This window comes from Suncus etruscus, chromosome 14 (assembly GCF_024139225.1).
Source record: "Suncus etruscus isolate mSunEtr1 chromosome 14, mSunEtr1.pri.cur, whole genome shotgun sequence".
Classification (NCBI taxonomy): Eukaryota; Metazoa; Chordata; class Mammalia; order Eulipotyphla; family Soricidae; genus Suncus; species Suncus etruscus.
In genome coordinates, this window is record NC_064861.1 from 96,751,681 (window position 1) to 96,771,563 (window position 19,883).

Genomic DNA, 19,883 nt, shown 5'->3' on the forward strand with positions numbered 1-19,883 from the left:
GCGGGCCGACCCAGGTTGGATCCCCGGCATCACATATGGTCTCTCCCCCGCACCACACACACTCCCTGAGCCTGCCAGGAGTGATTCCCGAGTGCAGAGCCAGGAGTAACTCCTGAGCGCCGCAGGGTGTGGCCCCCAAAACCAAAAATCAAAAAAAGAAAAGAAAAATCGAAAGGAAAGTGGCTCAGCCTCCCCTGCAAAGTCCTTCCCTGGGTCTGGCCCGGAACCCCAAAACTGGACAATGGGGAAGGGGACACGTGGACAGATCTGCCGCTCTGCCCAGGTTTGCCAGCCCCCTCCCCGAGGCTCCCTGCCTGGGCTGTCCCCGGCCCGCCCCCGCCCTTCACGCCCCTCCTGTCCCCGCGGCTGCTCCTCTCCAGCTCTGCTGGCCCCTCCACGGCAGCTCCTGGCAGGGCGTCCAGGCCTGCGGCTCCTCCCCGTGGCGCCTCCGGCGGGCCCGCCTCCCCCTTCCTGCTGCTGCCCCCTCTCACCCCGTCCCCTGTCCCCAGCCCGACGGCCAGCATGAGGGTCTGGGCCTGCCTCCTGGGTGAGTGGCCCGAGCCCCCAGGAGCCTCGCTCCCACCCCGCCGCCCATCACTGGGACTCAGACTTCCGGCCATCGGGATGCCGGACATTCCTCCTCCCGTCAGAACCCCCAGCCCCAGGGACCCAGCACTGCAGCCCAGCCCAGCCCGCCCGCTCAGGGGGCTGCCTCCCTGTCCCCACTGCCTCCTGCTCTGCCTAGCTAGACCCTGCCTGGCCTGGCCTGCCTCCCCCCCACCTCCAGGGACCCTCCCCGGCTGGCAACTTGGGTCTGTCCGGCTCTGCACCCCGGTTTTGCTCCTGGGAGGGAGGGAGGGCCTGGGTGTGGGGTCTGGCCCAGGGTTGGTGTGTGCCTGTCTTGGGGTGCTCACTGCTTCCCATCCCAACCCCCTCCAGCGGCTCTGATGGGAATCCAAGCAGTTGGTAAGTGGCTCCCTAGAGCCTCGGCCCTCTTGGCCCTCTTCACCTCACGGTTTGGGGTGGGTTTGTTCTGGGACACTTGAGTTGGGGCCCCCCACCCTTGTCCTATCCACCCTGGGGTGTCACATCCTCACTTCTGTGCCCCTCAGAGCGGCTGCGCCTGGCCGACGGCCCCCACGGCTGTGCAGGCCGCCTGGAGGTGTGGCACGCGGGTCGCTGGGGTACAGTGTGCGACGACGGCTGGGACCTGCGAGACGCGGACCGTGGCCTGCCGGTGTGCTGGGCTGTGGGCGGGGCGCTGGCCGCCCCCGGAGGCGCCTTCTTCGGGGAGGGCACAGGTCCCGATGTGGCTGAGCGAGCTGGCATGCCGAGGCGCCGAGATAGAACTGGGCCCCCCCGCTGAAACAACAACCGCGGATGGAGGGCTCACGTCTGCTCCCACGAGGAGGATGCCGGAGTGGTCTGCGCAGGTGAGCGCGAGAGGGCATTGGGAGGGCGCGGAGGCCAAGGGACCCGACAACAGGTCCGATCGCCTGGAAGCGTATCGGGTCTCCCCAAGCCAGGAATGAACTCTGAGTATCTCCCAGGGGGTGGCCCCTCAGAACAGTAAACAAAGGCGAGTCGCTAACGCCTGGGTGATTCCTGTGGGTTGTGGACACCCCCCAGTTTCCACAGGGCTTCTAAAGGCCTGGTCCCTGACTCACCCCACTACCCACAGGCTGGGGCTGGGAGGGGTCGCCTGGGACGACTCTGCTGCTCGCCTACAGGGTCAGCGAGCGCAGACTCTGGGGCCAGTGTTTCAGTCAACCTCGATCCTTGATGTGGAGTCCGCTTTGCCAGAGCTGTTTGGTTCGGAGGAGACCACATCAGAGCCGTCGGTGACACACGGTGAGAATCCAGCGGTCTTCACTGCTTTCTTTCGTGGGGGGGGGTGACATGTTGACGCCCCATTCTGTTCCAGCTTGGGACTCCAGAAATGCAGCCAGGGGCTGGTAGCCGATAGTACAGCGGTGAGGGCAGCTGATCGAGGTTTGAGCCCTGGCAGCCCGTGTAACCCACTCAGCATCACCAGGGGTGAACCTGAGCACAGGGCTAGGAGTTAACCGCTGAGTATCAATGCCTCTGTGTGTGTGAGTGTGTGTGTGTGGTGTGTGTGTGTGTGAGAGAGAGAGAGAGAGAGAGAGAGAGGAGAGAGAGAGAGAGAGAGAAGAGAGAGAGAGAGAGTGAGAGAGAGAGGAGAGAGGGCCAGAGCTAATAGCACAGAATGGAGGGGTGATTGCCTCTGCTCGGTGGGACCCAGGTTGATCCCTGGTATCCCATACGATACCCCAGAAACCTTCCGGAGTAATTTCTGAGCCAAGAGCCAGGAGTAACCTCTGAGCACTGCTGGCTGTGTTCCAAAAAGAGAATATGGGGCTGGAGCAGCAGCGAGGATTTTGCTTTCGCACTTGCTGAACGGGGTTTTGATCCCCAGTATTCCCCTTTCCGAGCATCACCAGAGGTGGTCCCTGAGGCTTAGAGCTAGGAGGATCTCTGAGCTTCGCAAGGATGTATCCAAGATAAAAGGCATATTAAAAAAAGAGACTGCAGCCAGGCCTCGTCACCACTCTCCTAGCTCCCTGCAGGGCTGGGGACCCCCCAGAAACAGCGCCAGGAAGAAAAAAACCCACGTCCACACCAAGCAGATCAAATCCACCCGCGCCCCCCGTTCTGAGCTCAGGAGCCCCCCCGACAGGGAGAGTCTCCGCTCCAGGGACCCCAGCTGGTGGGGACAGCCTGCACCCACATCTTTCCCATAATCTTGGGGCGGTCCCCAACGCCGTGCCAGGCACCTGCCTCAGTTTCCCACGGGGCTAGGGGGTTTGCCGTGTGCTCCTCCGGCGGCCCTCACTGCCGCCCGACCCGGGCCTGACCCCACAGAGCGGCTGCGCCTGGTGTCGGGTCCCCACGGCTGCGCGGGCCGCCTGAGGTGTGGCACGGGGGCCCGCTGGGGCACCCGTGTGCGACGACGGCTGGGACCTGCGCGACGCGGCCTGTGGCCTGCCGGGAGCTGGGGCTGCGGCGGGGGCGCTGGCCCGCCCGCCTGGAGGGGGCCCGCTTCGGGCCCGGCTCGGGGCCAGTGTGGATGGACGATCTGTGGGCTGCGGCGGCAGCGAGGCAGGCCCTGCGGGACTGTCCCCGGAGCCCGTGGGGCCGCAGCAACTGCGACCACAGCGAGGACGCGGTGGCTGGTGTGCAGCGGGTAGGTGCGGAGGGGGCTGGGGGCCGGCCCTGAGCCCCTTGGGGTCCCTCTAGGCCCCGCTGGGGAGGTTCAGCGGGTCCCCCAGCAGCCCTGCCCGGTCTCTGCCCTCTGAGCGGCGCCACCCGCTTCCCCAGTGGCCCTGCCAAGGCCCCACGCCTCCAGGTCCTCGCCCGGCCGCACCTGCTCCACCTCCCGCGGCCCTTCTGCCAGGCCCTGCCAGGCCTCTGCTGGCCATCGTCGTCTGGGCTCTGCTCCTTAGAGGCCCCGCCCAGTCTCACAGCGGCCCCGCCCTAGCCGAGAGGCCCGCCCCTCCGACAGGTGCCACCCAATGGCTTGGCTCGTCCAGCAGCCCCACCAATGAGACGCTCCTCGAGAGGCCCCGCCCACTCCCTTGACTCCACCCCGCCCACCTGAGAGGCCCCGCCCAGAGCCCGCCCCTTCGTGAGGCCCCATCCAATGACATGGCCTCCGAGAGACCCGCCCCACCATTCGAGAGGCCCCGCCCATTTCCCCTGTCCCCCACCCTGCCTTAAGAGGCCCCGCCCAGAACCCGCCCCTTCAAGAGGCCCCATTCAATGAATGACAGGCTCTCTAAGAAGCCCCGCCCCACCCTTCAAGGGGCCCCACCCTCATTTCCGTGGTTCCGCCCTGCCCTTCTTTGAGGCCCCGCCCAAACCCGCCAGAACCCGCCCCTCCGGGAGACCCCATCTAATGAATGGCTGGCTCTCCGAGAGGCCCCCCCCTTAAGGGGGCCCTGCCCCCAGATTTCAAGAGGCCCGCCTATTTTGTGGCTCTGTCTTGCCCTTCTGAGGTCCCGCCCACTTTCCCGTGTCCCCGCCCCATTCTTTGCGAGACCCCGCCCAAACCCTCCAGAACCCGCCCTTCCGAGAGGCCCCATCCAATGACCTGCGCCATCGAGAGGCCCCGCCCAGCCCCGCCCCTCGAGAGGCCCTCCGCCACTTCCCATGGTTCTGTGCTGCCGCTTTTGAAAGGCCCGCGCCTTCTTTGAGGCCCCGCCCAGAACCCGCCCCTCCGGGAGACCCCATCCAATGAATGACTGGCACTACTCGAGAGACTCGCCCGCCACCATTCGAGAGGCCACGCCCACTCCCCTTTACTCCGCGCCCGCCGTCTGAGAGGCCCCACCCTAGAGCCCGCCCCTTCACACGAGGCCCCATCCAATGACATGGCCCTCCGAGAGGTCCCGCCACGACCCCGCCCACCACTTCGAGAGGCCCTCCGCCCACTTCCCCACTCCCGCCCTGGCCTTGAGAGGCCCCCGCCCAGAACCCGCCCCTATCGCGAGGTGCCCCATCCAATGACATGGGCCCTCCGAGAGGCCCGCCCACGACCCGCCCACCAATTGAGAGGCCCCGCCCATTTCCCCGGTCCCCGCCCTGCCTTGAGAGGCCCCGCCTAGAACTCCCGCCCCTTCGCGAGGCCCCATCCAATGAATGACAGGCCTCTTAAGAAGCCTCCACCCCTACCCTTCAAGGGGCCCCACCCTCTTTTCCGGTGGTTCCGCCCTGCCCTTCTTTGAGGCCCCCGCCCAAACCCGCCAGAACCCCGCCCCTCCGGGAGACCCCATCCAATGAATGACTGGCACTCTGAGAGGCCCCGCCCCCACCCTTCAAGTGGTTCCTCCCCTTTCCTGTGGCCCACCTGCCCTTCTGAGAGGCCCTATCCAAGTAACTGACCTCTGGCTTCCCGAAAGGCCCCTCCCACCCGGCCCGCCCAGAACCCGGGTGATCCCCGCCAAGTCCGGGCCTCGCGTGGGCCCCCGCCAGGTGGGCGTCTGGTCGGGGCGCCCCGGGTCGCGAGGGTGCTTGCAGCGGCGCCCCGTCCTGTCCCCACGCAGGGCCCGGCCCCGCGGCTGCGCCTGGCCGAACGGCCCCGCTACGCTGCGCGGGCCGCCTGGAGGTGTTCCACGCGGGCCGCTGGGGGCACCGTGTGCGACGACGGCTTGGACCTGCGCGACGCCGCCGTGGCCTGCCGGGCGCTGGGCTGCGGCGGGGCGCTGGGCCGCCCCCGGGGGCGCCTTCTTCCGGGGAGGGCCCTGGGCCGGTCCTCCTGGACGACCTCCGCTGCCCGGGGCAACGAGTCGGCCCTGAGCTCTGCCCGTCGCGGCCCCTGGGGCCAGCACGACTGTCACCACCAGCGAGGGACGCGGTGCGCCGTGTGCGATGGGTGAGGGCCCGCCCGGGCCGGGGGTCGGACCCGGGGCCTCGCGTGCGGGAGCTCTTAGCCCTGCCCTCGCTCACCCGCCCCTCGCTGCCCCAGGAATGCCGCTGCCGACGTGCTGCCCACAGCCCCTGCCGGCCACAGCAACAGCTCCACGTCCAGATGTCCCCCCGCCACCCCCCGAGCCTGACTCCCGGCACAAGGCCACCCCCCGCCCACCTCCCCTACCGAGCCCTGGGACCCCCGCGCCGGAAGCCGGTGAGCCCCTCCCGCTCCTCTCTATCATGCCTCAACTCGACCCTTGTCCCTGTGGGGCCCTGTGGCCATCTGGGGGGGGGGGATCCTGTCCAGCCGAGGGAGGGCAGGGCTAGGCAGAGCATGACTCTCCCCCTCCATACACACACACACACACACCCATGCAAGCACCATGCATGTGGCCTTGCTGCGGTTGGATGCACCCAATCCTTGACCAGAACGTCCCAAAGGCTGTGGCTGAGTTTTCTGAATTTGGCTGTGGGTTGGGTCACACTGGAGGGTGCTCAGGGCACATACCTGAAAGTGCTCCGGGGACCCTAAGGGGTGCCAGGGACGCAGCCTGGAATCAGCCCCATGCAAGGCAAGTTTCCCTGTGAGTAGCTGTCATCTCAAAGGACAATTCAAGCTTGAAACACAGTATGTGTGTGTGTGGGGGTGTGTGAGCTGACACCCCTCTGCAGGCAGTACGTTTCCTGAGCATACAGCAGACGATGGAGGTCTCGAGTGGAGCTGACCCTTAGATACCAGCTTTGGTTCTGGCAGTGGTTCATTTCCCCCCCACACACCCGGTGATATTCAGGGCTTACTCCTGACTCTGCTCAGGAATCATACCCGGAGAGGCTCACAGGACCATATGTAATGCCGGGGATTGAACCCAGGCGGGCCGTGTGCAAAGCTAGCACCTTCCCTGCTGGATTGTATCATGTCTCTGGCTCTGGCTCCAGCTTCTGAGTTTTGGTAATCTGGGACGTGGTCCATGATGCCAGAACATGAGAAAAACAGGCGCAGAGCGAGCAGGGAGGAGGGGAGAGGGCAGCCTCTTCCTTTCCCTGAATGCAGGAGGATGATCGGGTCCCCCGAGGGCTTGTCCAGGAGGGGGCCACACCCAGAGGTGTTCACGGCTCCCTTGGGCCACTGAGAGCCCAGCACACGAAAGTCTGGGCCCTGCTGATGGCGCTGGGTTCCTCTCAGCCAGGCCCTGCCCCTTGGCCTGTGCGACCAGACGTCTGGTCCCTGCTCAGCTGGGAAATGGAAACTCCAGGATTCACTGCGGCGCTTTGCCCCGAGACCACATTCTTGCAGGTTTACGTCGCGGAGCAGAGACAGCAGGGGACTGGCCAGGCTCGGCTCCCAGGCTCGGTGCCAAACTCAGCTCAGGGGTGCGCCCGCTCCCCGCTGGCAGCGCCCTCCTTTCCCCTCCTGCACCCCCAAGTCCCTGTGGTGCTCCGGGTTGCAGGGCAGACAAGGACACAGCCATTGTGCAAAAGAATTTACTCGGGGTAGGGACCCCACCACCCCCATTTGCTTCCGCTCATTTGAGGCCTTCCCTGCCAGAGGACTCTGTGCGTCACGGGGTAGTACTTCTGTGAGACTCTGCACACCCCGATACCTGCAGGATCCCTGGTGACCTCGGTGGAGACCGTGCCCACCCATCTGATTGGATTCGAGGACTGGGAGCGGGGAACTGGACGAGGCTCCCCGACCTGCCTAGATTCCGACTCCCCGTCTCTCCCCACGCAGGGTCCCCAGCGCTGCGCCTGGTGGCCGGGCCCAGCAGGTGTGCCGGCCGGCTGGAAGTGTGGCATGCAGGTCGCTGGGGTACAGTGTGTGATGACGCCTGGGATCCCCAGGACGCAGCTGTGGCCTGCCGGGAACTGGGCTGCGGGGCGGTGCAGCCTCTGGACCCCGAAGCAGGCCGCTTTGGCTGGGGTTCCGGCCCCATCTGGCTGGATGATGTGGCGTGTGTAGGAACCGAGGTGTCGCTCGCTGACTGCCCTGCCTCCCCCTGGGGCAAGCACAACTGTGCTCACAACGAGGATGTCGGACTGATCTGCATGGGTGAGGAGGCCTGGCCCCCCAGTCACTCTCAGAGGGCTTCCTGGAGGAGGGACGTGGTGGCAGGAACATCCCTGCTAATCTAAATGCCTGCTCGCTCTGCCCCTTGCCTTGGGCTGCGTGTTTCTGTACATGTGACTGCATGCTAACTCTGGGAATCCTGGTCAGTGCAGTTGGCGCCCATGTTCTAGAGGACGATGCTGAAGCATAGAGAAGTTAAATAACTTCCCCGAGGTCACACGGCAATCAAGGGGCAGGGGCCTGGATTCTCCTCCAAGTCCTCTCTCCAGAGGAAAATTTTTTTCTTCTTGCCCTGAAAAACGCAAAGAAAAACAGAGGCACAGAAACCTGACAACTCCGAGAAGCTAGGAAGTAGCTTCTAGAAGCTCAGGAAGGAGGCTGAAAGGGGTCCCTGGAGAAGAGGGTCACAACCCCCCCCCACCATAAACTCATTCCAAAATGGGGCTTTTCAGAGATTCAGAAAATTAGCCTTTTGGCTCCCCCCCTTGGGTGTATTTGTGCCAGTGAAGGAATAGATGTGAGGGGTGTCTGGGACAGGTCCCCAGACAGGTGCTGGGGTACAGGAGCTGACCAGGGCCGTCGCAATGTCTCAGCTGGCACCTTGCCAGCCCCAGGAAAGGCCCTGTGATTGGCAGGACTGCAGGGCACAGAGACGGTGGCCCTATGGCAGATACACAGGAAGGAAACAGAGGTGTCTGGAGGTCCATGTCTGGGCTCAGACGCTCCCCACCCTCTCCACCAGGCCTCTTGGGAATCCACAGCAGGGTTTGGGGTGGCCCTCTGGGACGTCACTCTGGCTGGAGAGATTGGCAGGGGTGGGGTGGCAGGGAGGCGGCTATGTCCTGATTGTCCAGTGCCCTGCCCTGCCGCCCTGCCTTCCGCTCTCACCAGGGTCCCCCAGGCCTCGACTCCTCTCAGACCCCTTCAGCTGGAGCTGGGGTCCCGGAGACCCCGACGCCTGGGTCCCCGCAGAGGACCGTGACCCCGCAGCCCGCCAGGCTGGCCACCAGCGTTCACCACGCAGAAGGCCACGCGCGCTGCCACCGGGAAGATGCCAAGAGCCCGAAGAAGTGGGCCCAACAGAAGCACCAAGCGGTCCGGCCCACCAAGTCCCCCCGGGTCGCGGGGACCCAGGGCGACCCCCGCACTCACCTCTCAGGCCACCACGAGCCCCCCGCGGGCCTCGCCCCACATCCACGGCACAGACAGCAACGTCCTGGGACCCCCACCCGCACCCAGGACCCCCCGAGATGCGACCTCGAGGGCGCCACCCACGCGCAAGCCCTCCCCCACCACGCCCGCGGGGGGCGCCTCCCCAGGACCCCTTCGTCTCCAGAAGCGCCCCCAAGACCCCTCCCTGGCCCCCACCGCGGGGGACTCGGGTGCGTGCAGCCTTCCTGGGCGGGCGGGCGGGCGGGCTGGGGCTCCCCGCCCCGACCCCGCCTGACCTCGGCGCCCCGCAGGCCCGTTCCGAGTGCGCCTGGCCGACGGGCCCAACCGCTGCGCGGGGCGGCTGGAGGTGCGGCGCGCCGGCCGCTGGGGCACCGTGTGCGACGACGGCTGGGACCTGCGCGACGCGGCCGTGGCCTGCCGGGAGCTGGGCTGCGGCCGGGTGCGGCCGCGCGTGGGCAAGACGCACTACGGGCCGGGCGCCGGCCCCATCTGGCTGGACGACGTGGCCTGCCGGGGCGCAGAGGGCTCGCTGAGCCTCTGCCCGGCGCGGCCCTGGGGCCAGCACGACTGCGGCCACGAGGAGGACGTGGGGCTCACCTGCACGGGTACGGCGCGGGGCGGGGCCTGGGCGGGGCGACCCGTCGAGTGAGTGGGAGGGGCAGCGGGCGTGGTCTGGGCGGGGCATCGTCCCAGGAAATGGGAGGGGCCGGCAGGGTGGGGCCTATAGAAATGGGCTCCAGTGTAGTGGGTGGGGCTAGCAGCGGAGGGGCGTGGACCGAACAGGGAGGAGCCATTCGGGGCGTGGCCTGGGCGGGCGACGCGCTGGGTGAGTGGGAGGGGCAATGGGCGTGGTCTGGGGCGTCGTCCCAGGGAATGGGAGGGGCCAACAAGGTAGGGCCTATAGAAACAGGCTCCAGTGCAGTGGGTGGGGCTAGCAGGGACAGGGCATGGCCTGGGCGGGGCGTCGTCCCAGGGAATGGGAGGGGCCGGCAGGGTGGGGCCTATAGAAACGGGCTCCAGTGCAGTGGGTTGGGGCTAGCAGGGACGGGGCGTGGCCAGGGGCGGGGCGACCCGCTGAGTGAGTGGGAGGATCAGTGGGCGTGGCCTGGGCGTGGCGTCCCAGCACATGGGCGGGGCCAGCCAGGTGCGGCCTGCAGGGACGGCCCAGTGCCATGGGTGGGGTCGACAGGGCGTGGCCTGGGCGGGGCGACCCGCCGAGTCAGTGGGAGGGAGCAGTGGGCGTGGTCTGGGCGGGGCGTCGTCCCAGGAAATGGGAGGGGGCCATGGGCGGGGCCTATAGAAACGGGCTCCAGTGCAGTGGGTGGGGCTAGTCGGGACGGGGCGTGGCCTGGGCGGGGCGTCCCAACACATGGGGCGGTGGCCAGCCAGGGTGCGGCCTACAGGGACGGGCCCAGTGCCGTGGGTGGGGTCGACAAGGACGTGGCCTGGGCGGGGGCGTCTCAGCGAGTGGGCGGGGCCGGCGGGGCGGGGTGCCACTGTAATGGGCGGGAAGTCAACAGGGCAGAGCCAGGCTGGGGGAGGGCCAGCAACCGTGGGTGACGGGTGGGGCCACCTGGGCGGGGCAGCACAGGGCTGCCGCTGCGTGGTGGGTGGAGCCTGCGAAGGCGGGGCAGCAGGTGCGGGGCGTGTCCCAGGCCCTGGGCCCGGCTGGGGCGCCCCCGCCTGCAGTGCGTCCCTGACTTGGGGATGGGACTAGGGCGGAGGCCGCGGGGCGATTCGGGAAGGGGCTCGCAGGGTGCAGCTCCGCTCTTCTGCCTACCAAGGCCACGCGGACGCGGACGATTACCCGCCCTGGACCTGGGACCCCACGTCGGGGGAGGACCTGGCCAAGGGGACCACCGCTGCGGGGCTGCCCGGCAACACGCTCCCCTGGAGCAGCACCCCGCCTGCCCCGACGAGGCGCCTTCCCGGCACGGGTGAGCAGCACACGGGCAGGGCTTCCAGAAAGTTCCTGCTAGTCCAGGAGATCTGCAGCTCGGGGACCCGCTTCTGCACCCCTTGCTGGGCTCCGGAGACCCTAACACAGTTCTGTGCTCCACATGTCCCGCTGCCCCAGAACCCACAGAGGAGACCCCGTGTATCTGTGGGGTCGGAGGAGCGCAGCAAAGCCCGAACCCTTGGCCCTGCGCAAGCCCATTCATCACCCCGCCATCCCGACTGGCACCAGATCCACCCTGTCAGAACCTGGGGACCCCACCCTGCCCCTATGGGCTGGGCTGGGACTGACTCACAGTGGGGGGTCTCAGACCAGGGTGGGACTCGAACCCTAGCCCCTAGCTGAGCCTCCTCCGCCTGTGTCCTCAGTCTCCTTCCCTCTCATTCAGCCTTGACCCTTTCGGCTCCTGAGGCGCCACACCTGAGCCTGCTCCGTTCTGTTCCCTCATTTCCCATATGCATGTATGCTGCATGTCCACATGGCATTTACATGCGTTGTGCATGGCCTTTGCATGCTTGCATGTGTACCCGTGAGCATATGCCTATATGTACGTGTGTCTATGTGTATGCATACATCATATGTATGTGAGCTGGGTCTGCGTGTCACTGCGTGTCTGACTACACCTGTCGGTTGTCTCTGCATGCATGTACATATGTGTGCAGATCCGTGTGCCACAGTGTGTGCATGACTGTAGAGATGTTTCTGCGGTGCATATCTCTGCATATCTCTGTGCGTCTGGGTGTGTCTCTTGTGCACTTTTATGTATCTGTGAGTTTGCGGGTGTACACATGACTGTATACACGTGTGCGGGTTTCTGATCTTATCCCAGGGCCCATCTCACAGGCGCCACCTGCCTCCTGTTTCCTGGGCCCTCTGTCTCTTTCCCTGCGGGCGGCTCTGCTTCCTCTCCCTACCACCCTCTCTCTGCCTCCTCTGCTCAGAGCTGCCTCTGCTGGCACCTCCAGTCCAGCCTGGCCCTCAGGTTGCACCCACCAGTCCTTCCCTCTCTGCATTTCTCATGCGGTCCCACCTGCTTCTCCCTCACCCTCTCGAGTGAGGTGGCCTTGGAAACCACTCTTTGATTTCTGGAGCCAAACTACTTGTCTGGAGGTGGGTTGAAACTTAGATCTTGCCGGGAGTAATTCCTGAGCACGATAGCTCAGCCCCTGAGCTTCGCCGGGTGTGACCCCCCCCCAAATAATCAATAAGTAAAGAAACAAGACCCAACGCTCCAAGGTTCTAGGGGAGCCAAAGAGAGCCCCTCTGCTTTGTGCTAACTTTGCAAGGAGACCTCGGGAGGTCAGTGTTTCAGGGGGGCTGTGGGGTTTGCGGAGCACACCCCAAGTCTCACTCTACTGTAAGGATCCTGTGGGCTCATCGCATCTCTGCCGCAGCTGGGCTCTGGTCCCTGCAGGTAAAGTTGAGGGGTGACCTGGAGTCCCTATTTCTGGAGCAGATTTCCAGGAAGTCGCCATTCTTACCCCCCAAAAAAAGACAGAGAAAGGGGTTGGAGTGGTGGCGCAAGCAGTAAGGCCTTGCATGCACTAGCCTAGAATAGGCCACAGTTTGATCCCCTGGCATCCCATATGGTCTCCCAAGCCAGGAGCGACTTCTGAGCAGGAAGCCAGGAATAACCCCTGAGCGTCACCGGGTGTGGCCCAAAACACAAAACAAACAAGCAAAAAAGAGAGGGAGCAAGGGTCAGACACTTCTCTGGGATAGCAACTTCCTTCATCAGAAGATGCTTGGGGGGGCCGGTGAGGTGGCGCTAGAGGTAAGGTGTCTGCCTTGCTAGCGCTAGCCAAGGAAAGACCGTGACCGCGGTTTGTCCCCCGGCGTCCCATATGTTTCCCCCAAGCCAGGGGCAATTTCTGAGCGTTTAGCCAGGAGTAACCCCTGAGCATCAAATGGGTGTGGTCCAAAAAAAATAAAAATAAAAAATAAAAAAAATAAAAGAAGATGCTTAGGGGAGATGAGAATCTCCCATTTGCCTTCGAAAGTGCCCACTCAGGGGAGACTGGGAGACGGCCCAGGCAGAGGCTGGGGTGATCGGTGATGGTCACGGTCATGATCCCAGTGAAAACTGAGGTGATAGTCCTGGTGAGATTGAGGTGATGGCTCAACCATATGGTTATCAGGAAAGTGAGGCTCAGGTATCCCTTGTGTCTGCAGATAAGGAGAACTACGAGTCTTCCTGGATGTGGGACACACTTTCAGGAGGGACGTTGGCCCAGGGAACCCCAACCAGCCGGACACGAACTACCACTGCCGTCAGTACCACTAGCAGCCCTAGCCGTCGCTCTCTGGTTCCAAGGGCCCGTGGGGATCCAGGTGAGACGGGGACCCAGGGAGATGGGTGGTAGGATCAAGGAGCAGAAGTGGCTTGCCACTACTCGCCTGAGCCCCAAACAGAAATCCATTTTCAAACAAGGGGTAAAATCTACCTGATGCTTTTGGGGCCATGAGGACTGGGAGGGAGCAGGATGGGTCCTGTACCCCTCGTACCCCCTGTCCATTCCCTCATTACTGGTCGGAATGGTCTGAGACACTGGGTGGGAGATGGGTGCAGGCCGCCAGTGCCAGGAGCCTAGCAGAAGTTTGGGGAGCAAATGGTTCTCTTAGATCTCAGCCTGAAGTGCTGACCTGCCCCATGGGAAAAGGTTCCAGCAGATACAGGTCAAGGGGCAATGGTACAGCAGGGAGGGCATGTGCCGTGACATGCTGACCTGGGCTCAATCCCTGGCACCCCATAGGGTAACTTGAATCCCACGGAGTAATTCCTGAGCACAGAGCCCAGAATCAGCCCTGAGCATCACTGGATGTGACCCAATGGAAAAACAAACAGACAGACAATCTTGAGGCCAGAATTTCCTTCCTAATCTTCCTCCAACAGTTCTTTGAGATATGTGGTAGCAGCAGTTAGGGACTTTCTTTGCACGTGGCTGTCCTGGGTTCGATTCCCCAGCACTCCACAGGGTCCCCTGAACCTGCCCAGGAGTGATCCCTGAGCACAGACCCAGGAATAAGCCTGAGCATTGCCAGGTATGCATGGCCTGAGCACAGACGCTGGGGCATTCCTGGCATCCCAGGACACCACAGAGGGTCCCAGAACCCCCTTGAGCTGGGGGTTCTTTTTTTTTGGGGGGGGGGGAATTCCCAGCGGTGCTCAGGAATTACTCCTGGCTCTGTGCTCAGAAATCGCTCCTGGCAGGTTCAGGGGACCATATGGAATGCTGGGAATCAAACCCAGGTCCATCTCAGTTTGGCAGCATGCAAGGCAAATGCTCTACCACTGTGCTATCGCTTCACCCCCAAAAGCAGTAAGATTTAAATGTGTCAGATTTCAGGCCCAAAATAGGACATCGGGAGGGCACTAGCATTGGCCACCCGGGCTAGATTCCTCGGCATCCCATGCGGGGATTCAAGGCACTGACAGGAGTAATCACTGAGCACAGCTGGGTGTGACCCCCCCCAAACACAGAACAAACAAAGGTCTAGAATTCTGGACTGGACTGGGGAGCACCAAGTTCCTCAGAGCTCTAGTTTCTGGGGTGTGCATGGGACGTTCCCTTGGCTGGTGCCTGTTGAAACGGGGTGATATTTGTGCTTGCCTAGAAGCAGCTCAGGAAAAATGTGGGGTTTCCATACAGTCCTGAAAGTCCAGGGAACCCCCAAATATTTCACAATCAAGATAAATCTTGGGCCCGGAGAGCTAGCACAGTGGCGTTTGCCTTGCAAGCAGCCGATCCAGGACCAAAGGTGGTTGGTTCGAATCCCGGTGTCCCATATGGTCCCCCGAGCCTGCCAGGAGGTATTTCTGAGCAGACAGCCAGGAGTAACGCCTGAGCACTGCCGGGTATGGCTCAAAAACCAAAAAGAAAAAAGAAAAAATAGATAAATCTTATTTATTTATTTATTTATTTATTTTTTAGTTTTTGGCACCCAGCAGTGCTCAGAGGTTACTCCTGGCTATGCTCAGAAATTGCTCCTGGCAGGTTTGAGGGACCATATATAGAATGCCGGGATTCAAACCATTGCCCTTCTGCATGCCAGGCAAATGCCTCACCTCCATGATATCTCTCTGGCCCCTTATCTTACTACTTGAAAATATTTTTTCGGGCCATTCCAGGAATTGCTCAGGAATCACTCCTGGCAGGCTCAGGGGATCATATGGGTTGCTGGGAATTGAACCTGAGTTGGCCATGTCCAAGGCAAACACCGTACCCACTGTGCAATAGCTCTGGCCCCATTACTGCTTTTTTAAGGGGGCCTTACCTGGATTAATTCGAGCTCTGTGTTCTGGGGACCCTCTGTGGGGTCCAAGGGGTCCTGGGATGCCAGGAATGGCCCCAGCATCTGTGCTCAGGCTTATTCCTGGGTCTGTACTGAGGGATCACTCCTGGCAGGTTCAGGGGGACTTGTGGGGTGCTGGGGATCGAACCATTTGCAAAGCAAGTGCCATAACTCCTGTGGTCTTTCACTCTCTGACTCTGAAAAATACTTTTAAAAGAAAAATTATGAATAAAACTTGGGGCTGGAGAGATAGTACCGTGGTAGGACATTTGCCTTGCATGCAGCTGATCCAGGACAGACAGTAGTTTGAATCCAAGCATCCCATATGGTCCCCCGAACCTGCTAGGAGCGATATCTGGGGTGCAAAACAAGGAGTAACCCCTGAGCGCCGCAGGGTGTGACCTCTCCCTAACAAAAATATAAAAATTGAGTTAAGTAAATGTGATTTGGAAAATCACGGTGAACCAAAGACCAACATTGTAAATAAAAACCCCACTGCCTTGGGGCTGGAGAGATAGCATGGAGATAGGGTGTTTGCCTTTCATGAGAAGGACGGTGGTTTGAATCCTGGCATCCCATATGGTCCCCTGAGCTTGCCAGGAGCGAATTCTGAGCGTAGAGCCAGGGGTAACCCCTGAGTGCTGCCGGGTATGATCCAAAAACCAAAAAAAAAAAAAAAAAAAGAAAAGAAAAAGAAAAACACAACCCACTACCTGAAGTTCAAGCTGACCTTGAATTCATTGTGGATCTTTGATGCTAGCTTTGATAACACAGTGTGGAGGAGGGTGTTTGCCAACCCGGGTTCGAACCCCAGCATCCCATGGAATCTACATGGTACCCGGAAACTGCCAAGAGTGATTCCTGAGCGCCACTAGGTGTAGTCCCTTTAAAAAAACACAAATATGTGGTATGGCCAGAGAGCTCCCCGGCTCAGCTGACTAGGGTTGCAGGCTGGGGCCCCCAACTGGAAACACCCCCAAACTGAACCTCCTGACAGAACCCGAACTTCCCCACACCTGAGCGCCAAGCCAAGATCAAAGAAGTACAGAAGTACAGGGACTTTCTTTTTTGGGGGGGGTTTTGGGTCACACCTGGCAGCGCTCAGGGGTTCCTCCTGGCTCCATGCTCAGAAATCGCTCCTGGCAGGCTCGGGGGACCATATGGGACGCCAGGATTCGAACCACCGTCCTTCTGCATGCAAGGCAAACGCCTCACCTCCATGGTATCTCGCTGGCCCCAGTATAGGGACCAGAAGGCCCTTCCCACATCTTGCCCGCTTGCACCCCTTTTTCTTCTTGCCTTCCCGGGTGCCCCACCTTTCCCTTTCCCCCCTCCTCTCCCCCTCCCTTGCACCCCTCCCCGGAGTCCACGGCCCGACCTCTGCCCATCGCCCCACGCGCGCAGCCCGGGCCCCTCCGCGTCCAGGTACCCGCGCAGCAGCCGCAGCGGACGCCAGGTGGCGCCCGAGCACGCCGCGGCTGCGGAAAAGGACGAGGCGAAGTCTGCCGGTGGCAAGTGACGTCACTGAAATCCCGGCTTCCCGTTGGCTGAGCCGTCCGGGATCAGGGCAAAATCTGCCGGCAACCCATGACATCACGAAGACCCTGGCTTCTCATTGGCTGGCCCGTCTCGGGGGCGGGGGCGGGGGCGGGGGCGGCTGACCCTGGGCTTCTCGTTCAGCAGGTGCCGCGGCCACTGCGCAGCCGCCGCGGGAGCGTCGGACCCAGCGGCCCACGGGGACCCCCACGGCGACCCCCAGCTCCGCCTCCGCCGCATCCCCCGGACCCTCAGAGCCGCAGGGCGGCGTCCAGGCCTCGTCGAGCAGAGGAGGCACCTCTGACCTCCCGGACCCCAGCCCCACAGCGCCGGCCGCTGCGGGTCCTGAAATGACTCCTAAGAAAGTGCTCCAGGAAACGACCTCTGACCCCTCTACACCTGGGACTGGGACCGGCCGCACCCCTACCTCAGCAGTCACCCCAGAATCTGGGGCAGCTCCGCTCCTTGCCACGCGTCCAGAACCTCCCAGGACCTCAGACCCTGCCAGCACCGGGCAACCCCACACCACGCCCCCTCAGCCCCCCACGGACACCCCTCAAGCCCTCACGGATTCGCCCGATCGCTTCACACATCATGCCCTCACTGACTCTCCTCACCCCCTTAACGACACCCCTCGCCCCTTCAACACCACCCCTCACCCCCTCACCAATGCCCTTCACCCCCTCTCTGACTCCCCTCACTCCAGCACGATGATCCCTGAAAATCCCACCATGACCTCGAGTCCTCTTGCCTCCACTTACCCCCATGCCTCGAGCCCGCAAGCCCCCACCATGAGCCCACAGCCCCCCACTCTGCACTCAACTGTGACCCTTGGCCCAACACCCTCGGCGCCAGTCACTTCTCTGGGAACCCAACGTCCTGCCTCAGCACTGACTGTCCAGCACCTTGGGGTCCCCGGCCAGACCTCCACGGAGACCCCGGACCCCTCCACACCCAGAAGCCCCGAGCCCACCCTTGACCCGAGATCTACCCTGCAGCCCACCAAGGGGCCCAGGGTTGCCACACTCAGCCCCCCGGCAGCCCAGACCCCACCTGCAACCTCTGTCCCTCAGGGTGACCCCCTGAGTCCACCTCCCCACCACCACCCCCTAGCATCCTCCCCTGAGGAGGCCGAGGTACCCCTCAGCCCGTGTGTGGCCCCCACGCCCCCCGTGCGCGTCATGGCCTGTGAGCCCCCGGCCCTGGTGGAGCTGGTGGCGGCCGTGAGGGACGTGGGGGACCAGCTCCGGAGGCTGAGCCAGGCGCTGGAGCAGGACCAGCAGGAGCGCCGTGCCCTGAATCAGGGCCTGGCCCGGATGGTAGAGGCAGCCCAGGGTCTGAGCCAGCTGGGAGAGGCCGTGAGGAGGCTGGCGGAGGGGGCCCTGCACCCCAGCACACCCCAATCCGTCACTGCCACCCCAGAGGAGGAGGAAGAGGAGGAGAGGCCGCTGAGGGGAGATGTGTGAGGCAGACCCGGGCTTCCAGGTCTTGAGAACCCCAGACACGCCCCCACCCGAACCCCAAAGTTGCTAAATAAAGACACAGGTCGCAGGGAGCCTGAGGACATACAACCAGGGACTCTTGGCTTGTCACTGGCACGCCCATCAGAGGCAGCGTGAGGGGGAGTGGAGTGATGGGGTGATGGTGATGGTGATGGAGATGATGGGATGAGATGGAAACATGGAGGTGACGTAGGTGATGGGGATGGAGATGGGAGATAAGACATGGGGATGATGGAGACGGTGAGGACAGAGATGGGATGAACGTGGTCACAGTGATGGCGAAGATCCTGCTCAGTGATGAGCCTCCATGGGCAACAGTGCATCTCCGAAGAGGCAGGTGAGGCCCCTGGGTGCACGGGCAGAGCCATCGGCACAAACACGGGTCACAACAGCAATGACTCAGCTGGTGCCTCCTGGGCTCTACGTGATGTCCTTTCACTTCTTGGCTCCTGCTGGCCGGGGCAGGGGGCTGAGTTCTTGGGGTCCCCTGCTCTAACACACCCCAACTGTAAAAGGAGAGGAGTTGGGGGAACGGCCATGTGGAGTGCAGGACTGTTCTGATCAGTGCATGGGCCATGCCAGAGTGATGGGGCATTTGTCCCATTTGATAAAGCCACTGCTGCCCCCACATAAATGTTCGGGGGTGGGTGTAGGTCTCACCTAGTCCTCAGCACACCCATTTTGAGGAGAGACTTGACAAGAGAGGGCAAGTCCCCTGCCCAAGGTCACACAGCAAAACCAGAGCTCAGTTTCCCCATTTTGTCCCAGGGTTCAACTTGGGGTTTCCTGACAGGCCCCTCTGAAGGGCTCGGGCAGGCTCCTCCTTTTCTCTGAACCCGACTGTCAAGACCCCAGACCTGCAGCAGTTCCAGCCACCCCAGTGGGAATCCAGCGCCCTCCTCTCTTCTCCTCTCCTCTCTGGTGCTGTGGCCTGGAAGGTCATGAAGCTGGCGCCCCCACAGCCCGAAAAGGCCAGCGGGGTCCAGTTACTTGCTGCGGAGGATGCTGGGGTCCCCTGGACGGGCCGTGGACCCCCGCCAGCTGCTAAGGAGGACAGTGAGAATGCTCTGTCCCATCTGTCCCGGCTCTCATAAGCCCCAAGACTGAAATAACCACTGACTGGCCAGGCAGGGCGTCGACGGGGGCCAGGAGATGACACCCCAATTTGAAGGCAAAGTTCTCCTCCTTCCCCATGGGCACAGGAGACCCCAATTCCAGGGCCCCTCTGGGGCTTTAGTTTCAGGGCTAGCTCTGCTGACCGAAGTAGGGGTCGGCCGGGTTCTCTGGCCCCAGTGTCCCCGCCCCACCCCCTTCGCTTCCCCCCAGCGCTGAAGAAGTGGGAGCTTAATTCTCGGGTCACTCTATCCCAGCCTGGCCCCGTGGCTAAGCCCGAACATCTGGCCCTGGGGCCCCGTGCCAGGACAGTGGCACTGCCCAGACCCACACACCCCCTGCTGCCGGACAACTGAGCCTGCCTGCACCTGCCAGCGCTGGGAAAGCCACAACAGGAGCCTGAGGGGCCCGGGAGAGCCTCGGGGGTGCAGGAAAAAATCGAACAAAACCCAATGTCGCTCATGTGTGCAGGCCTACAAACTCACGCATAAGCAGCATGCAGTAGCATGTCCGCAAAGGGAGGAATTGGGACCCCCAGGGTGGGGCAGGGGCTGGGAAGCCACTTCCATTGGAGCCAGTGCCACCAGGGGGGCTGGGCGCTCCGTATCTTCCTGACCTCCCGAAGTCTGGGTCCAGAGGCCAGGCAGAGACGAGCATTTTGGCGAGGGCAAGGGGGGAGAAGAGAACTTGCCCCTCTTCTACGTCCTCATTTTCCTGTGGCTGCAGTATCGAGAGAGGGGTGGAGTTGGGGGGCCGGGTGGCCGTAGGCATCCCTGGCCAGCGGAGGCGCCGGAGCCGTGAAATGCCTCAT

The 19,883-nt window shown here is 62.8% G+C and overlaps 1 protein-coding gene across 1 annotated transcript; it reads left to right on the forward strand.

The window, feature by feature from the left end:
- The first annotated feature begins 522 nt into the window (after positions 1 to 522).
- SSC5D (scavenger receptor cysteine rich family member with 5 domains) lies at positions 523 to 18,028 on the forward strand. Its single transcript, XM_049787652.1, is given in 25 exon segments — positions 523 to 547; positions 940 to 966; positions 1,113 to 1,303; positions 1,305 to 1,358; positions 1,361 to 1,569; positions 1,682 to 1,851; positions 2,884 to 2,960; positions 2,962 to 2,997; positions 2,999 to 3,196; positions 5,064 to 5,102; positions 5,105 to 5,146; positions 5,148 to 5,225; positions 5,227 to 5,250; positions 5,252 to 5,293; positions 5,295 to 5,392; positions 5,515 to 5,644; positions 6,482 to 6,921; positions 7,038 to 7,480; positions 8,390 to 8,568; positions 8,658 to 8,880; positions 8,962 to 9,276; positions 10,456 to 10,868; positions 12,629 to 12,680; positions 12,801 to 12,959; positions 16,602 to 18,028. Coding segments are annotated over 25 exon segments (4,986 nt in total). The 3' UTR covers positions 17,924 to 18,028.
- The last annotated feature ends 1,855 nt before the right edge of the window (positions 18,029 to 19,883 follow it).